Below are 18,300 nucleotides of genomic sequence, written 5' to 3'. Positions count from 1 at the left end.
TTTGAGTAATTTATGGATTATTCATTATATAGATGGTATCTTTTTTATATTTTGATATTACTCTATATTAAAATTATTTTATTTAAAATTTTATTATCTTCATTCAACGAAATAAGATATTATTTTAAATCTTTATTTCAAATAATTTTTTTAATAAATTTATCCTTCATCTAAATTAATTAACTTACCATTGTATTGTCTTTTAACTTTTAATTAACTGAAATTTAAATAATAATTATATAAAAATATTACTTTTATATTAAAAAATATGAACTCTAGTATGAGATAATTATTAAAAAAATATAAATCAAACTTGATACTCCAAACTATACAATATATGATTTTTTTTAGATATACCTACCTAATAATAATTTAATATTGAATACTAGTAAAAATAGAAAGGTCTCCATCCTATAGTATTAATTATACACCATTCAATATTTGATCTCAAACTCTTGAATTTCCTTCAGGTGAAGAATACTATATACTCTCTATCTACTCTTCCTAGGGTTTCCTTCTTTATCCATTTTTCTTTATATGTAACCCCTTCTCTTACTTTTTTTAGCTCTCTCTCTCTCTCTCTCTCTCTCTCTCTCTCTCTCTCTCTGCTTATAACTTCAATTTGATTATTCCTTCTTTCTTATTCATCACAACTAGAACAAGAATTTCTTGAACCTAGGTTAAAAATATAAAACAATTCTTCATCTTTTTCATCATCATCATGGGAAGAGGTAGGGTTCAACTGAAACGGATCGAGAACAAAACAAGCCAACAAGTAACATTCTTCAAAAGAAGAACAGGACTTCTCAAAAAAGCTAATGAAATTTCTGTTCTTTGTGATGCTCAAGTTGCTTTGATTATGTTCTCTACCAAAGGAAAACTCTTTGAGTATTCTTCTGCACCAAGGTTAGTGACATCAATATATCAATTTCTATAGTTTTTTACAAGAATTTAAATGGTGTAAATAAGGTGCAATAATTTATATATTTATATATGATTTTTATTGTCTTGGATCCATTTTTTTTATTTATAAACAATAAGATTTTAATTAATATAAATAAATATTATTTTTTTGTTTAAGATTATTGATGTTTTTATGATCTTAGGTTTTATGAAAAATTTTATTAAAATAGTGAGGAATCATGATGAGTACTTGAAGTTGCTGTTTGATTGTACTTTTCTTCTCTATTTTAGGGTCTGGTCACATAATCGTGTATCACAATCCAACCCTTTTTTCTTCTATCAAAACCATACTTCTGGAAGATATCTTTGTTACTTTTGTACAATTTTTATCATTCATAGACATGACAATGCATATTCTTTAACTTCACTGTAATATATATAGTGTCAAATTCAGTTCAAGATGTGTGAATACGTGTCTCTTGTTCGAGAGAAAGAGGGTTTTTTTCGTATTTTAATATAATAATAATATAACTTCATGCATTGTGTTTATATATGGATGATCAAGTTTGAAGCTATGAGAATATAGTAATTTAAAAAGAGAGTTTTAGCTATGAGCTAATGTTAAAATGATCAAAGAGAAAATACTAATATACAATTAATATACTAGAATATTTTAAAGACAAATTAGAAGATATAACTCAAATTGTGTGAATAAAATAAAACCCTATCTTGATCTTGGTTTTTAAATATGAAATATAAAATTTTAGTTTTGTAAATGGTGGAGTATCTCCATTTTAAAATTTAATATAAGTGTCGTTTTAATAAATAAAATTTGTTTTCGCTATTTATATTACTTTCAACATGTTAATATAATTAATTTGGTGATATTATATTACCTTATAACAACTTTATTTTTTAATCTATGTGGGAAAAAAATTAGCTACATTCATTTTAAATCATAGAAAATATTTTTTTTAGAGGTTTATATTAAACAAACTTAAATAAGTTTTCAAATTGGTTAACACTATCATAATGATTTCTTAATGGATTGAAATACCCTGTATAAAAAAATTGTTTGCAAAATGCCTAACACTAATATATTTTTCCTTTTTCAAAATAAAAATACACTAGTATTTATTTTCTTAATAATAAAAACTAGTCACCTAGTTTTTTTTTATATAAATATATGGAACTAATCAAATATTTAGAAAATATAAAATTAATTAAACAGCTGTGTATATATATATATAAAAGTCTCTTATCCTAGAGCTATATAACCTAATAATCTATGTTTTTATAATAACCCAGATACACCACCGTGAGTAATAATCTATTTATAACCTAAGTAAAGCTATGACCTAACCAAGTACTATACATATATATAAAAAATATATATATTCCCAAGTTTATATTATTTATATATTTTTGTATATATATTAAAAAAACAAAGTGTTGCTATAAAAAAATATATATATATATATTCCTAAATTGTAGTATAGTAGAAAAGTAGTATAATCCGAATAAAAGGCTTTCAGGATTCCAGGTTCTTATAGAAAAATAAGAAACATAACATGGACATGTGGATTAAGGTTTTGTGTTTCAACAAAAATGTCATATTTTTTCATATAATATTGTTTGTTTTAAAGCTACCTATAGTAATTAATAAGTTGCATTTATTCAAGTTGGATGATGATAAGAATAAGTTCTTTATTGATAATTTTTTAGTAGCAAGATAAAATATTGATTCCTTAATCATATGTTTGTGTTGATAGATTTCAATACATCTTTTAATCTTTGTTTTGTTTTGTATTTATTCGGATTACAATACATCTTACACTTTATATCTATTAAGATTATCTCTAGCTAGCATGAATTATTGTTTAATTTAAGTCTATTTCTATATTTTTTTTACAAAAGGATTAATTTAATAAAATAAAAATATATAATCAATATTATACAGTGTTTGATAGTTTTTATTTGAATTATATGGAACAGCATGGAAGATATTTTGGAAAAATATGAGAGACAAAATCATACAGAACTTACTGGAGCTGCTACCAATGAAACACAGGTAAAGTATTTGATTGAAATATAAAATTTATGAAACTATATAACATGAAAGTTAAGCATATTATAGTTTTTGAGATCATTTTTATTATAGGGAAATTGGACTTTTGAATACATGAAGCTAACTGCTAAAGTTCAAGTCTTGGAGAGGAACTTAAGGTACTTTTTTAGGTTTTATTTCATGGTCGCATGCATGCACTTGAATCCTTTGAGTTCAAATTCAGTGACTATATAAGATAATATGCTTCAAAATAAATTATGGAAAATAATCTATAATATACCTTATACCATGTTTAATATAGGAACTTTGTGGGGCATGATCTTGATCCTATGAGTGTGAAAGAGCTTCAGAGTTTGGAGCAGCAGCTCGACACGTCGCTAAAGCGCATCCGAACAAGAAAGGTGAAGAATGAGCATTAGTATATATAATAACATTTGGTTTTTCAGCTTATTTTCACAATGAAGTGATTAATATGATTTTTTGCAGAACCAAGTTATGAATCAATCTATCTCAGAGCTGCATAAAAGGGCAAGGGCATTGCAGGAACAAAACAGCAAGCTAGCAAAGGTAGAAGCTAGATACATAGAATAAGAAAGCATGGTGTAAAAAACAAGTACTAATGTTTTATTGCATTTATGTTTTTTTTTATGGTTAGACAAAGGAGAAAGAGAAGATAGTGAATGAACATCCTCCACAGAGATGCCTTGAAACCATAGGCACAGGCCAATGTTCATCCACCCTCAACTTAGGTTTTCAACCACAGAGATTGGTTCCTTCTCTAGCACTCAGGTATTTCTTCTCTCAACAACATTGATATGTATATACATATATGTATGCATATGAAACCCTAATATACTAGAGGATATACATAAATGTATGCATATGAAACCCTAATACACTAGACACGACCCTGACATATATACACATAAATGTATGCATATGAATATGACAAATATACACATAAATGCATGCAGGCGAAGGAGTGATACACCATACGACACTGACATGCATATATCAATAAAACTTAAAAAAAATGAAAGTGATAAAATATAACATGTGTTGGTGACGTGTCAGACATCAGACACACCTTCAATTTAAAAGCGATGCTTAGTGTGTATATATGTGGAAAATGTTGTTGAGACAAGATTGGGTAGCTATATGTATATTGTTGTTTAATGATAAACAAAATGTCTGAAAATGATGAATGGATGAATGAATGCAGTGGTGCTATACAAGCAAGAGGGTCATTGGAATTTGAAGAAACAGGTGAAGCTCAAACAGTTCCTATCAACAATAATAATAGTCTTATTCCTGCATGGATGCTACAACATCTTACTAACTAGATTGATATGTATCTATTTATGTATGTATGTCTGTGACAGACATATATATATATTTATTATATGAAATATGTATGATTGATGTGTAAGTGTAAGTAAGCCTTATTAAGGTATCAACTATAGCAGAATTTCATATTCTGTTCAAACTTCTCCTAGTATATATAATGGGTTTTGCCCTACCTTTCATATTTCAAATCAATGAGAATGCAGTCTTTCATATAAGATAAATGTTGATTTTAACAACTTTCTTTCTTTTAGGATGTGTGCCATTAATATATTTTTCCAATTTCAGAATATCTTACTTTGGTTTTAAAACTTCACTCGCCATGATGAATGTAAAAATAAGTAAAAACATGTATATTATAACAAGAACACAATATGTCTTGGACTATGAAATGGTGGGAACAACTTGTTTGTGTTTTTCTTATTAGGATGAGTTAAGCACTTGTAATAAGTGTCTAGAAAAATCTATTCATATAACTAATATTTTATAAGTGGTTTTTTTAAAGTATATAGTTTACTTTTAAAGTCATTAAATACAAAAAATTAACATCTCTTTTTTTTTTTTTTTAACTTGTGTTTACTCTGTATAGTATAGAGTTTTTAATTGGTTGAGACGGTAGATGGTTCTTTTTAAGATGGTTCTTTTTAAAAATCTTAATCTTTTTTTTGGAAGTTTTTTTTTTTTTTTTAAGGTGGTAGAGCGAATTTAAGGAGAATTTTCAACAAATACCATTGAAGTGGAGGAGAGTAGCAATTTTTTGATTTAAAAATGATTTTTGGGAAGATCAAGAAGAACTCTTACACCTTTATAAAATGACTTCTGAGCTCTATACTTTAGATTAATCAATAGTTGATTAGTTGATTAATCAGGTTGAAAATGTGTCTCTATCCTTGACCTCTAACTTTGATCCTTTTTTAGTGTGAAGTTCTTCTTGAGTTGATTGTTGTGTCTTATTTTGTTATGCTCTTGTAGTTCTTTTATCCTTTTTGTTTGGTTGATTTCTTTGTTGTACTTTTTGTTACTTCTTATGTCAATCTTTTGCTGCTTTGTACTTGGTTTAGGCTTTTTACCATATTTTATTAATATTATTATTATTGTCTTTAAAAAAAAACATCTCTGCCAAAAAACAATTGTACTTATTGAAATAAATAAGCACTTATTGAATCAACATTGCTTTAAATAATAACTGTACTTCAAAACAGTGGTAAGTAGTGATCATCATCCATAAGATGATAACATTTCCAGTAACAAGAATTGTGCATATGAAATGAAGATTGAGGATTAGAAACATAAAAAGTAGGACACTCCTCTTACATGAGTCAATGATTTCTTTATTCAATAGACAGACAAATTCTTTTTCTATGTACATTCAGTACTCTAAAATACATTATTTGGTACTAAGCTTCTAAGTAAATGAACACTATATACACTGCAGGACTACTTCTGTTCAAATAATAACACAGGTCCAGGAATGAATACAAGAATTACATACATTTCATGAATACATATTATCATGATTAATTCTAACTTTGAATGCTTTGTTAGATTTTACTGTTCTTTTCCTCGTCTTGTCCATTAGCACCACCGGCAAGCATGTACTCTCTGCAATCAGGTTGTTTGTATAACATTACATATGATTCATTGAGAATATACATCAAAGCAAGAAATAAAATTACACACACAAAAGAGGAAATAATAATATCATAATAAGAGTAACAAAAGAGGAAAATCAATGAAAAAAATTGTAATGTGTCAGCATTTGCTTTCAAAATATATTGACAAAAGAAGCCTAAATCAAGTTGTGCATTTCTACCAGTGCTGTCATAAAGTTTCAAATCAATGACAGTGAAAAAGTGTTCGCAATTATGTAGGTGCGACTTGTTTTCTACAGTCACTAGCAGAACTTTGAGCTAATGTTTTTGTTTAAAAGGGAAACGAAGTCAACTATGTCGAAAAGAGATTGACATATCAATCTTTAGCAACAGTCATTAGCAAGATTGAGTAATGAAGGGACCTCTATTTTGGCCATTATCTTTACCTGAGTCTTCCACAAAGGCGAGCTAAAGCATCGGATCCAGTTCTATATGCAATATCCTCAACTTTAGCAGCATTAGATAAGGTCATGCTATCCGCAAGTACGAACTCACACAACTCCTTCAATGAATAAGCATCGGTCAACACAGCTGAATGGCCCCCACCAGCAGCTAGTTTTCTAACCTCCCCAACACACCTGTGATTTTGAAACTTTTAACATAAACCCTACGCAATCACGAAGAAGTTACTTCAACTAGAAACACATACCAGTCAACAGGTGACGGATACCAAGCATATGTAGATTTCTCATTGGCTGCCTGACCGTAACTATTGTAACCCCATCCATGTATTCGACCATCTTTCATACAGATAAGTGTGTGAGAATGTCCACATGCAACAAGTTGTACGCTTTTTGGAACAACTAAAACTGGAATGTTACGGAAAAATGTCCGAGAGTCATTGACGACACACGAGAATAATCCTGTGTCGGGGCCAAGGCCTAACTGTCCAGATTGACCCCCACCCCAAGCGTAAAGTGCTCCTTCCTGAGTTAAAGCACATGTATGTACACCACCGCATGACACGTCTTTTATGAAGATACTGTCAAGGGAAACAACCCTCCTTGGAAGTAACTCTTTATCACCATACTGAAGTGAAGAATGTCCAAGTTGGCCCATACTTCCTAGTCCCCATGTGTAACTGCAAGGCCCGGGGACAAATATAAAAAAGTGATGAACTATTATCACAAGCTAAAATCCATAACTAATCATTTTAATATGGCTTATGGATATGCCTATTTTGAAAAATACTACTTAGCAGTTAACAAAACCATAATTATATGTGACTATAATAATAAAACTTCTTATAGACAATTTTCAAACACATAAAATAAAAAACGCTTGAAATAAAATATGACACGGTTGGCTCGCGGAGTATATAACTTTGGTTTTATATGTTATAACCAAGCCAAGGGTCAAGGGAATAGAAACTTGCATAATAGATGCAGCATTTCCATTGTATTGTCTCTGACGTGAGATTCCCTAACGTGTCATGCGGAAAACCACATTTCTCAAGCTTAAATTTTAAATATCTCCATCTAGAAAATCCTTCATATCACTTACACCTCTCCCTCATCTGAAATGGCTGCTGTGTGGTACTCCCCACATGACACACTGGTAATCTTCACGGGCTCGGGGGCTTCGTCAAGGAATTTAGCATAAGAACTTATAATTCGAGCTCCTTGTAGTCCTTCACAGGTAACACCTCGGCCAAGTTGACCATACTCATTGTAGCCTGGTTTACGAAAACAATAAGACAGCCCTGATAAGTAGGCTGCGAGATATATGTGTATAATATTGACTTTTCATCTCCTACGACAAATTAGTAATATTAATTAGGGATATATTTCAAAATATATATAAATGCATCTAGTAGTTTACATTGCAGCTTATATTTAGGGACACACTTTTTTTCCAAAAAGTGCTTATAATTAGGGACAGAGACAGTAATATACAATAGTGAATAAAGAAAGGAAATCACTGAATTACCCCAAGCTTGTAGTAGGCCTTCCTCAGACAAAGCAACCACGTGAACAGCTCCACAAGACACTTGCTTAATGATCTGTAAGTAATGATATGAATGATGGCAAAATGGAAAATGAGAGATCAATAAAAAGACAGCAAAATGTAAAAGATTACTACTAATATTGCATCGTCTAAAATTTTTGTCCAGATAAGAAAAGGAAGAGAAACTTTACATTCTACTTTCCATTTAATAAATTTAAACTAAACCCTAACCATGGGAGAAGGAATTCGTTAGTATATCGCAATTGTCAGAAAGGTTACAAACAAGAAATCATAAATAAAGAAATTTAATGAAACAATTACGCTAACAAAAGCAATTTGATGAAACAACAGCAACAGGAATAGATTTTGGCGGTAGAAAAAAGATATTCCAACTGCTGAACATACTACAGTAAGGAAGCAAAATATAAACTATTTAATAGATAATGTTCTAAAGAACCCAAAATCATAGTATGGTACAGGTAATAACTCATAAGTATCGAGTATGCAAAATAAAGAGTATCTAGCATGTAAGTACGGTACAATCAACAATCAAATATGATAGAAACATTGACATTAGGAAAAAAGGGAAAATGATAAGACAGTGCTTGGAAAGAGTCTATTCTCAATAAATTTGTCATTTTCAACCCTCTCTACAAATTCAAATATAAAAAAAGTGGCCAGTGGATACTAAGATCTGTATTTACATAGAAACAAGGCAACTAATTAAATAATCAGCTCAAACAAACGAAAGATACATTATTTCTTTGAGTCATAATGAACGTGTACATACACGTTACATGTTTATATTGGTAAATGCTTTAACATATGCACTTACTGTGTTAGGTTTGAAGGCTCCCCAAAACAATCTTGGAAGATTTGATCCCTGAAATATAAAATATAAGTTGAAGACAAGGCATATGACATATTATGAACACATTAACCCTGAAGAAGCTGATACCTGATTTTGCCCCCACACCCAAAGCCTTCCAGTCGAGATGGAACCATCATTTGCACGAGGTTCTGCAATGCAAGCAGAACAATGTGCACCACAAGATACAGATTTTACAAACTCTGACTCTAATTGTTTGACTTTCTTTGGATGTTCCCTTCGATCCTCAGTTCCATCACCCAGTTGACCAAATTCATTAGCCCCTGAGATATGGGATATATGTATGCATTTAGCCTTCGACAATTGGCACTTTTATGTTTATTAGCTATTTGAAATATAAACTATTAACAACAGCAAACAAACTAAAAATTAGAATTGTAAATTGAAAAGGAAAAATCTCTAGCAAGGCTAATTAATTCTTTACCACATAAGTGATATTAATCACGGATAGCGGCGGGCACATAATGGGCATTCCCAAAAATGCTAAAGCAGATAGCTCATGGAGGGATCGCTATTCACTACTATTTAAATAAATTATAGATTAAATCATTTATAATGAACAATTTATATAATTACGTATATATAATATATTATATGTCGATTATAAGTTTTTCTGACACTAAGATTTCTATTTATTATATTATTTATTTGCAATTGTCATACCTGTTTTTTTTTCATTAAAATAAAAGTTATATAAAATATATGCTCATTTAGAGGTGATGAGCCCATTTTAATGATTGAAATGATGGGCCCAAAACAATTTGCTATACCAACTTCAAAACAACAATTTTGCTCCCTAATAAACCTAGCACGGTCAAGATGGGGATGAAACAGAATGAAAAGAGGAGTTCCATATGCAGCAGACAAATTACTAATTTATCCCTTCTTATGCTATTGAGCAACAGAGAGAGGGTTCGTAGGAAACCACCACATGGTGACTCGAAAATGCAGGCCCGGGCGGAAAGTCACTAGGAGGCTGGGGTCAAAGGGAACTCTACTGCTGCGACCAATTTGCACATGCAACAGACAACAGACTCAACTGCTGTAGTGACAGCCACTACTTTGAACCGCTCTACTCTACTTGTTTGCCATTGTAATAGCGCTGGTATAGCGCACTATTGATGACGTTGATAGATTTTGTTCCCTACTAGTAATAAATTATCAAATGAAATTAACTCTTATTACAAGAAGGAAAGAACTACAGACAGAAGATGCTCTATACTGACACAAACCACATTCCATATTTTGAAGGGCAAGTTCCTGTTAAAAAAAGCACTATTCAGTGGGAATATGTCCTACTTCCAAAATTTTACCTAAGCTTTTAGAAGTTATTTTAAAACCCTCGTGCCTAACTGTTTATATTAGAGGCAAAATGCCAAAATAATCCTTGCTGCGGTTATTAATTGGAATAATTCAACAGTTTTTATTTCCCCGTAAATACACGACAGTTGCTAAGTATGTTTACAAAACACTGCATATTTATTAATGTTGTAAAACGTGGATTTTGAGAATAGTGGTTTGTTCAAATTCCACAAGCTGCAATAGCCACTATTTACAAGAATTTTTACTAAATAACATATCGCAAAACAATAAACAATTTGTTAAAATTCAGCAACCCTATAGCGCCGCAATAGCTGCTATTTGACAACACATTGTACTAAATAACGTACCACAGAACAATAGCAATTTGTTTGAATTCCAATAAGCTATAGCCGCTATTCGACAACACTGTTGTTTATCACTTAAAAAAAGGTGCATGTGACACTTGAACATAGGACTTGATTGGATTAGAATTTGGGGAAGGAAGTCTCAAAGAACCTAGCTAATCACGTGGGGGATACATATGATTTCATGTTCCGGCTAGGGGGTTCCCATACCCCTAACGGAATACTTTTCCCCTCCCCATGCCCCCTGGTGGGGATCCCTCAGGCACATCACTCTAATGGCAGACACTCCTTAGACATAAGTAATTTAGTTCGAATCTATTCATCTAATATTCCATTTTAGTTTGACTGAATAACAATCCTAAAGAAACAGCTCCAACACTATAAATAAACAAAGCTTTTGAATGAATACATGAACAACAATGAGCAAAAGAAATCCAAACCCCAAGTGAAAAGCGAGCCATCCGAGGCTATCGCAGCTGTATGCTCCCGACCACAGGCAATATCCAACCAGCGTGTATTGAGACCAGCTGGACATCCAAACAGTTGAGGTGGCAGCTGTTTCGGAATCCTCAACTCATCATCTTTCTCCCTTCTACCTGTCTGCCCAGATTGATTATATCCCCACACATATATAGCACTCTTCCTCGGAATATCCGCCGCCACAGGTTTCGTAGTCCCGAAAATCGCATCAAGATCCATAGATTTTTTCCTTCAGAAGCAAAAACACCAGTTGCATCAATATCCATACATTATTGACAATGAAATTTTATCAAGATTATCAAAAAAAAAAAAACACACAAATTTCTTAGAATGCAAAGTCCAATAAGTAAAATTTCAAAATTGCAATCACTGATAATTAAAGCTGCATAAGAAATCAAGATACATTATAATGATTAGGTCAAAACTAAGATAAAACGAAACCCAAATTTGATTTCAATTTCCACGAAATTGAATGCAATTTTGTGAGAAAATGAAGGTTAGTGAGAGAAAGTAGAGAGAGAAAGTTGAATACATACCGGAGAGGGAATGAGAAATTGAGAATGAGTTGGAAAGAATGAATGGAATGAAAGGAAGAGTTTGGTTTAGGTAGCGGGAAATGCACGATGGTCACGGTGAAGTCAGGAGCGGTGTTAAATGTCAAATGCTTTCTTGGTTTCTCAAAGACCACTAATTTGGAATATTTTATATCATTTCTAATTTTCAAGAGATTCATTTTTGTTTTTTTATGGAAGAGATTCAACTTTACTAGTGATTTTGTCAAATGGTTTATTTATGGTTTTAGTTTAAATTATTTGAGTTCATCAAAAACAATTTAACATTATTTTATAATTTGTTATAAAAATAACTTATATAAACCTATGCAACCTTTGCAGACTCGATTTAATATATAACTTTCATTTTAATTTTGGTATTTGAACTTGTGACCGACTAATCTAATGAATCAATACTTTGGTTTTCATCGGAGTTTTTTGAATTAGAGACTTAGTTGAAAAGATATCACCACTAACTTAAACAATCATCGGTGTTGTCGTCATCAAAACACTAAAAAGGTTGTCAAGATCATGATCATCAGTTCTATACCTGCAAATACGTGGATCCACAATTAAGGGATTGTCTGGTTAATTCGAAGCCTTTTTACAACGGAATAATCGATTAGCCATATATTTATAGTCGATTATTTTCACTTTGTAACGCCTATACTTGATTGGGATGATTTTTTAATGATTGGTAATGGCTAAATATCAAAACCTTTTATTAGTGGCTTGAACAATCGATTATTCATGTGTGATAATCAATTTGCATAATCGAATATGAGATTTATTTTGCCCATGGATTGTTTCCTAATTTAAACCATGCTTTGACTTATAAATAGAGAGTTTCTTTATCATTTTCTATAAATCTCTCATTTCTATCACATATATTTTGTCTTAGTGCTCTGAGAGTGTTCTTCTGATTGGTGATGACCAATGTTCTGGGTGAGTGTTCTTTAAGTAAACCTCATATTTCTATCAGATACGATACTAGAAGGAATACTGATCGCTCGACTTTATGAGTCGAATTGGGGTACAAACTGCAAGTGCACAGTTCTATCGCGTAGTTTTAAAAGATATCGATCCCACAGGGACTTATGAATCGATATACCGTTATCTAAGGTTACTTCGTAAAGCTAAGGCATGTAATACTTTGATTTTTGGGGAAAAAACTAAAACTAAAATAGGATCTAAAGTTAATATCTAATAAGCGGATATCGGTACGTAATTCGTCGTAATTAGGGAATCAATTTTTTATTGGTTTCTTGGTTTTAAAAATAAATCTTTTCAATTAACGCTATTGGTTAAAAGTTTTATCTCAAACTCTCGCTCTGTTGAATAAACTATGATTTTATATTAACGTAGCTGTCACTTATAGTTAAGTCAAAAACCACTTTTTGAAAACAATAGAATCCGTAGAAACTCTTTTTAAGAAAACACTAATCGTTTAAACACCCTTATCTCAAATTCTCGCTCTGTTGACTTAGGTTATATAATTAAATTCAAATGCTTAACTCTCGCCCTCACATTCAATCTTTAAAAATACTTTTTGAAAAAGGTTAGAATTTAATTAACTCTAAAAATTGCTCTCGCCCTGATCTAGAATTAATGTCCAATTTACACTGTCCAGTCAAAACCTCAAACTCTCGCTCTATTGATTTTAACTTCTTTATGTCTTTTACTTTCGTACAAAAACTTTGTTATTAAACCTGTAAATTGAGACCGTAAAAAGAGTGATTTTAATTTTAAACTTAAATAAACCAACTTAGTTTTGATTCCTTCATTCCGCTTACTTTACGTACCGATACCTAAATAAATTAGCCAGACATACTAAACAGACTTAAATAAATATCATGCATAAACAGACTCATCGCAGGCAAACAGTATAAATTAATAGTAAAAACAAGCATATATAAATTCAACAAATAAATATAGAACCTGAATAATTAAATAGCAGTCTTGAACACTCCACCACAGACCGGTTGGATTTGTTCTTGAGTTCTTCAATCAGGCAGAAAAATAAAACGAAGGAATAAAAAAAACTAGATTCTAACGTAAGGTTAGATCCGTTAAAAGGTACACAATAGTTCCCGGTGTAGAAACTATTGTGCGAAAAATTAATTAAGTGCTAGAAAATAAAATAGAATTGCTAAAGAAACAATATAACAATTATAAAAGAGATACTATAAGGAATATGCTTAAGCTGCTGGAAAAAGAAAAAATGCAAAGAAAAACTAAAACTGGAAAACTGTCTGGGAGCGTGGAACCGAGGAAGGGTTTGCAAAGCTGGTATTTATATTGGCACTTTCCGTAACGGTCTTCAGAAGTAGTCCGCGTCAAAGGGTCTTCACGTAACGGAGGTATAGGCGTGGAAATAGGATTCAGCGTGCAAATAGGACTCAACGTCTCTGAAGGCAAAAATGTTGGGGAATGGTGTGACGTCCGTCACACCATGTGTGACGCTCGTCACAGGCATGTATACAGCGTGTCGCTCGTCACAGCCTCTGTGACGCTCGTCACAGGCACAACGCCTGTGCCTTCTTTGGGCTGGGCTTGACTTTTGCTATTTGTTTCCAAAAACTTCTTTTTGCACCTCCTTTTCTTCCTTTTTTTACTTTTGCTTCAAATAGATACCTGAGATAAATAGAAAGGAAATACCGCGTAATATCTGATAAAATGAAATAAATTAAAGTAAATAATAATATAATTTAGTTGAATTAAGTCCTAAAATGTGATATAATTTCATGTTATCAAACTCCCCCATACTTAGATCTTTGCTTGTCCTCAAGCAAAATACGGTATAGAACTTGTTTTAAAAAATTTAGCCAGATGAAATTTCAAAACACACATCAATTCGTACTAGGTTGCATGTAAACCCTGTTTAGAAGTAACTTGAGTTTAATCTTGACATCAACAACCACCGTCACAACCTCAGATAATCTCACTTTATGCAAACCAGTTCAAGTAATGCCATTATAGCTGTCCTAGTTCCTTTACTCTTATTTCACCCGTTTTCATTCTAGCGAAATCACATTAAGCCCTTTATCTTTTCGCGCACATAGTGGAGTAACCGGTTAGTGATTCTGATCCTCTTTCAGCTAGAAGTTCTGGTACATAAGTCGAATAACTTCGTTATTCAGTCCATTGCAAATTGCGGGGGATCGGACCGTAGTCCACCCTACCAAGTTCAGTACCAGATACCTACTGAACCAACTCATAATGGATCTCTCGTATTATGCTTTTGTAAGATTTGCAACCTTTAGATTAAATGATCTGGTAGGGATCACCTAACTTAATTAGTGCATTTCCTGATATGTATATATATATATATATATATATATATATATATATATATATATATATATATATATATTATGTTACTTTGGGAATCATTCACTTATATTCATCGGCTCTCCACGTAGTTTGCTATTAAGATGGTGCTGACTTCTCGTATAAACTACTCGGGGTTACTATAAAACTAAAAGTTCAAGGGATTGGTATAATAGGTACTTATCCTGATCTAACATGTTGAGGTTCTTAGAGCGTTGTTATGGTAATAATTTTTGTCTTGATTTCACTCAAGTTCTATAAAATAAGCAACCTTTATACTAACTGGGTGTGTTAAATTTCTGTTATTATGGCTCATGAAAATTTGAGGGGAAAATAGATAATAGAAAGTTTTCACGCTAGGGACTTAATTTAAAATAAATCTATATTATAATAAAAAAAAATTATAAGGGAAATAACAATGAAAAGAAAAATTCATACTTGAAAAGGAAAATGGAGGATAGAAAGAACATGGTTTTCCCCCCCCCATACTTGAATAAAACATTGTCCTCAATGTTTGAAGGAAAAGAAATGAAATACAAAAAAGGAAGGAAAAAAGAAAAGTTAAGGTTGCCTTCCGCCTCTTGTTCTTGGGCCTGGTGATCGCTGACGTAAGTCTAAGTTGTCGAACTTGCTAAACAACTCAGTGAACCGCTGATCGGTTATGGTATTCCTCTCTGTCTGCTGTTGTTGCATTTGGCGCATCATTTGCATCATTTCGAGATTCTGTGCTTGCATACCATCAATAGCATCCATGATGTCGCCGTTGGTTACAGGCCTTCTTCGTCGACGACGTCGGGAGGATGGGCCAGCTGTAGTATCGGAAGGGTTGAGCGGGACTGATTGTTGTTCAGGAGCGTTATCACCTTGCTCCATTTCTTCGAACTCGTCTGCAGACGGGTTTGTATGCGAAGGCTCGGTAGCTTCGGGAGCATTCAGATCATAGAGGTGGCGGTTAGGATTGGTGACATCGGTTAGGGAAATGTTGGGGAGAACAACGCTTGGGACGGCCTGGTTATTCACCATAAGGTAGTATTTTCCGCCTATTCGGTTCTTTATTAGGCGGCTAGACCGACAGTAGCCTATATCCACAAATAGGGGAGGTAAAGATTCTAAAGTTTGGAGTCGGTCCCCTATGTTTAAGCCAAGTGCTATGGTGGTTATTAATCCACCAATTACAAAAGGTTGACGGCCTCTAGCGCATAAGGTGCGGATATGATGAAATAGGAAGGAGGCGGCGTTTACCTTAGCCTGCGGTTCGAAGACGCATTCGAGGAAGAAGAGTTCCTTTGCGTTGACCTTGTTGTTGTTCGGTCTTCCAAAAACGGTGTTTTGTAGGATACGGATAAAGTACCGTATAGTTGGGTTATGTATATGGGAAACAAGGAGCTCTTCCCAGTTGTTGGCATCTACTCCGGATATTTTCCTAAAGAGGTCGAAAGCAGCAACTGTGCTCCAGTTTAGGTTTGGAGGGATTCTGGGGTAGACTTGACCTTCTGTGGGAAATTGTAGCATGATACTCAATTGGTTTTGGGTTAAGGAGTACTCGGTGTTGAACATACGGAAGGTTGCGGTACCGGTTAAGAATTCGTCCTCACCGGCTGGAGTGTTGTACGCGTATGAACTTAAGAATTCTAAGGTTAGGGATGGGTAGGTGGGTTGATTATGCGTACATAGAAAGGTTAGATCGGCAAGGCGGAGCATCCACTCGATACCTTGAAGTAATCCTAATTGTTGTAAACAAGTTGAATCAGGATACCTGGTAGAGATGACGCCTCGCTGTTGAAAGCGCTCGAATTGCTCCCTTTGATAGTTTTCATCTCCGGATCGGAAGATGATATTTCCGAAATTCTGATTTCCCGCCATACTGATGAATGAATTGAAAGGAGTGGTAAAGGAAAGAAAGAAATGTATTTGATATTAGAGAGTGGTTTGTGGTGAATGGAGGGGGGTTTTGATGGGTATTTATAGGAAAAGAATTTGGAAGTTGGAAAGGAGGTGGTTGAAAAGTGAATAAGTGTGGGTTAATGGGAATAAATGGGGAAGGTAAAAAGTGAATGGGTGTAACGTTCGTCTCCAACGGCACTGTAACGTTCACCTAGTCAGAAAGGTGTTACGCTCGTCACAGGGGCGTGACGGTCGTAACAGGTACTTGGCATGCCGTCTGTCATAGATTGTGTGACGCTCGTCACACAGTCTTTTTGGCATGGCTTCAGCTAGCGTTCTTCAGAATAACTTGGTAATTTATTTTTATTTTATTTTTTGTTTTGTTTTGCTCCAGATTATTTTATTTTGCTATTTAATTTTCTTGCACGTCATTCTACTTTGCACAATGATGCATAAATATATTGTTCTTTAATAAGTCATGTAGGCAGCAACAATAGAGAGCATAATAGATATTACATAATAAAATGAATAAATAGCTTCAATAAAATAATCATAATGTAACAATGGAGAAAAACAAAAAGTGCGAAAGAGAAACAAATACGAACATAATTTGAAATAACATTAAATAATTAATCTAACTTAAGACTAAATAACTAAGAAAAATAAATAAATTTTATCCATCTGCACGATCTCTGGCCGGAGGAGCAAAGGAGTTAACACGGTATAGCAACTCGTGAAACTGGTTTGTCATACTGTTCATGTATCCCAGAAATTCGTGCCTCAAGCTAGTGAATTCTTCTCTGAGGGCATCTTGTTCTGACATCAAAGCTTCCATGGCAGTGTTATAATCAGTTCCGGGCATATGATGTCTAAGGTCGGGTATTGCCGATTCTTCGGTCTGAGTGTCGCATCCTGCGAAAAATCAACCGGCGAGCCTAAAAATAAAACACACACAGAGCCGCCACTGCGCGTTATTTATCCCAAAGTAGGGAAAGGAAACGCTCAGAGAAACCTGGAAAGGAAATGGTCTTGCGACCAAAGAGACAGGGTAAGGGAGTCGGTTACGCAAGGGGAAGGTATTAGCACCCCTCACGTCCGTCGTACTCGACGGGATCCACGTCCTAGAATAAAGAAAAGGTTGCTAAACATCACACACACACACGGGGAACGCAGGTGGGGTTAGGAGAAACGGGCTCGATAAGGTGTCGCACCTTATGCCTACATATCTTGTTTGGAACAAGAATCAGAGCCACTGTAGTTCGGCTTACGCACGCCAAACAACAAACAAACACACAGGTCAGATGGCAAACATGGAGCCCGACAACCACTGGATGGAATTACGTCGGCATCCGAACCAAAACACACACAAAACGGCAAACGTGGAGCCCGACAGCCAATCACTGGGCTTACGTCGGCATCCGAACCAAAACACACGATCAGATAACAAGTAAACACACGCAAAAAAGAAAAAGGTTGCCCGGAGTGGTCTCGCACGACCACCTGCCTACATACCTCGTCTGGAACGAGGATCAGGGCGATGTAGTTCCCCTGAAAGGGACTAAATTGCTAACCAGAAACCGGGGAA

At 33.6% G+C, this 18,300-nt stretch overlaps 2 protein-coding genes across 2 annotated transcripts; one reads left to right on the top strand and one right to left on the bottom strand.

Annotated features, from left to right (window-relative positions):
- The first annotated feature begins 611 nt into the window (after positions 1 to 611).
- LOC127128700 (truncated transcription factor CAULIFLOWER A) lies at positions 612 to 4,533 on the top strand. Its single transcript, XM_051058077.1, has 7 exons — positions 612 to 906; positions 2,899 to 2,974; positions 3,065 to 3,129; positions 3,273 to 3,372; positions 3,458 to 3,538; positions 3,627 to 3,760; positions 4,194 to 4,533. The coding sequence occupies exons 1-7, from the start codon at positions 722 to 724 to the stop codon at positions 4,312 to 4,314; spliced, it is 762 nt and encodes a 253-aa protein (XP_050914034.1). The 5' UTR covers positions 612 to 721; the 3' UTR covers positions 4,315 to 4,533.
- Positions 4,534 to 5,630: 1,097 nt separating this feature from the next.
- LOC127128699 (RCC1 domain-containing protein RUG3, mitochondrial) lies at positions 5,631 to 11,705 on the bottom strand. The gene is made up of 9 exons (XM_051058076.1): positions 11,487 to 11,705; positions 10,911 to 11,179; positions 8,873 to 9,066; positions 8,750 to 8,797; positions 7,897 to 7,969; positions 7,471 to 7,642; positions 6,617 to 7,048; positions 6,354 to 6,545; positions 5,631 to 5,917 (listed from the first exon to the last, which is right to left on the bottom strand). Exons 1-9 carry the CDS (start codon positions 11,681 to 11,683, stop codon positions 5,857 to 5,859), a joined length of 1,638 nt encoding a protein of 545 aa, XP_050914033.1. The 5' UTR covers positions 11,684 to 11,705; the 3' UTR covers positions 5,631 to 5,856.
- Between the last annotated feature and the right edge of the window lie 6,595 nt (positions 11,706 to 18,300).

Source organism: Lathyrus oleraceus, chromosome 3 (assembly GCF_024323335.1).
Source record: "Lathyrus oleraceus cultivar Zhongwan6 chromosome 3, CAAS_Psat_ZW6_1.0, whole genome shotgun sequence".
In the NCBI taxonomy this organism is placed as follows: Eukaryota; Viridiplantae; Streptophyta; class Magnoliopsida; order Fabales; family Fabaceae; genus Lathyrus; species Lathyrus oleraceus.
Note: the sequence above shows the minus strand (reverse complement) of the source record. Positions and strands in the feature narration are given on the sequence as shown.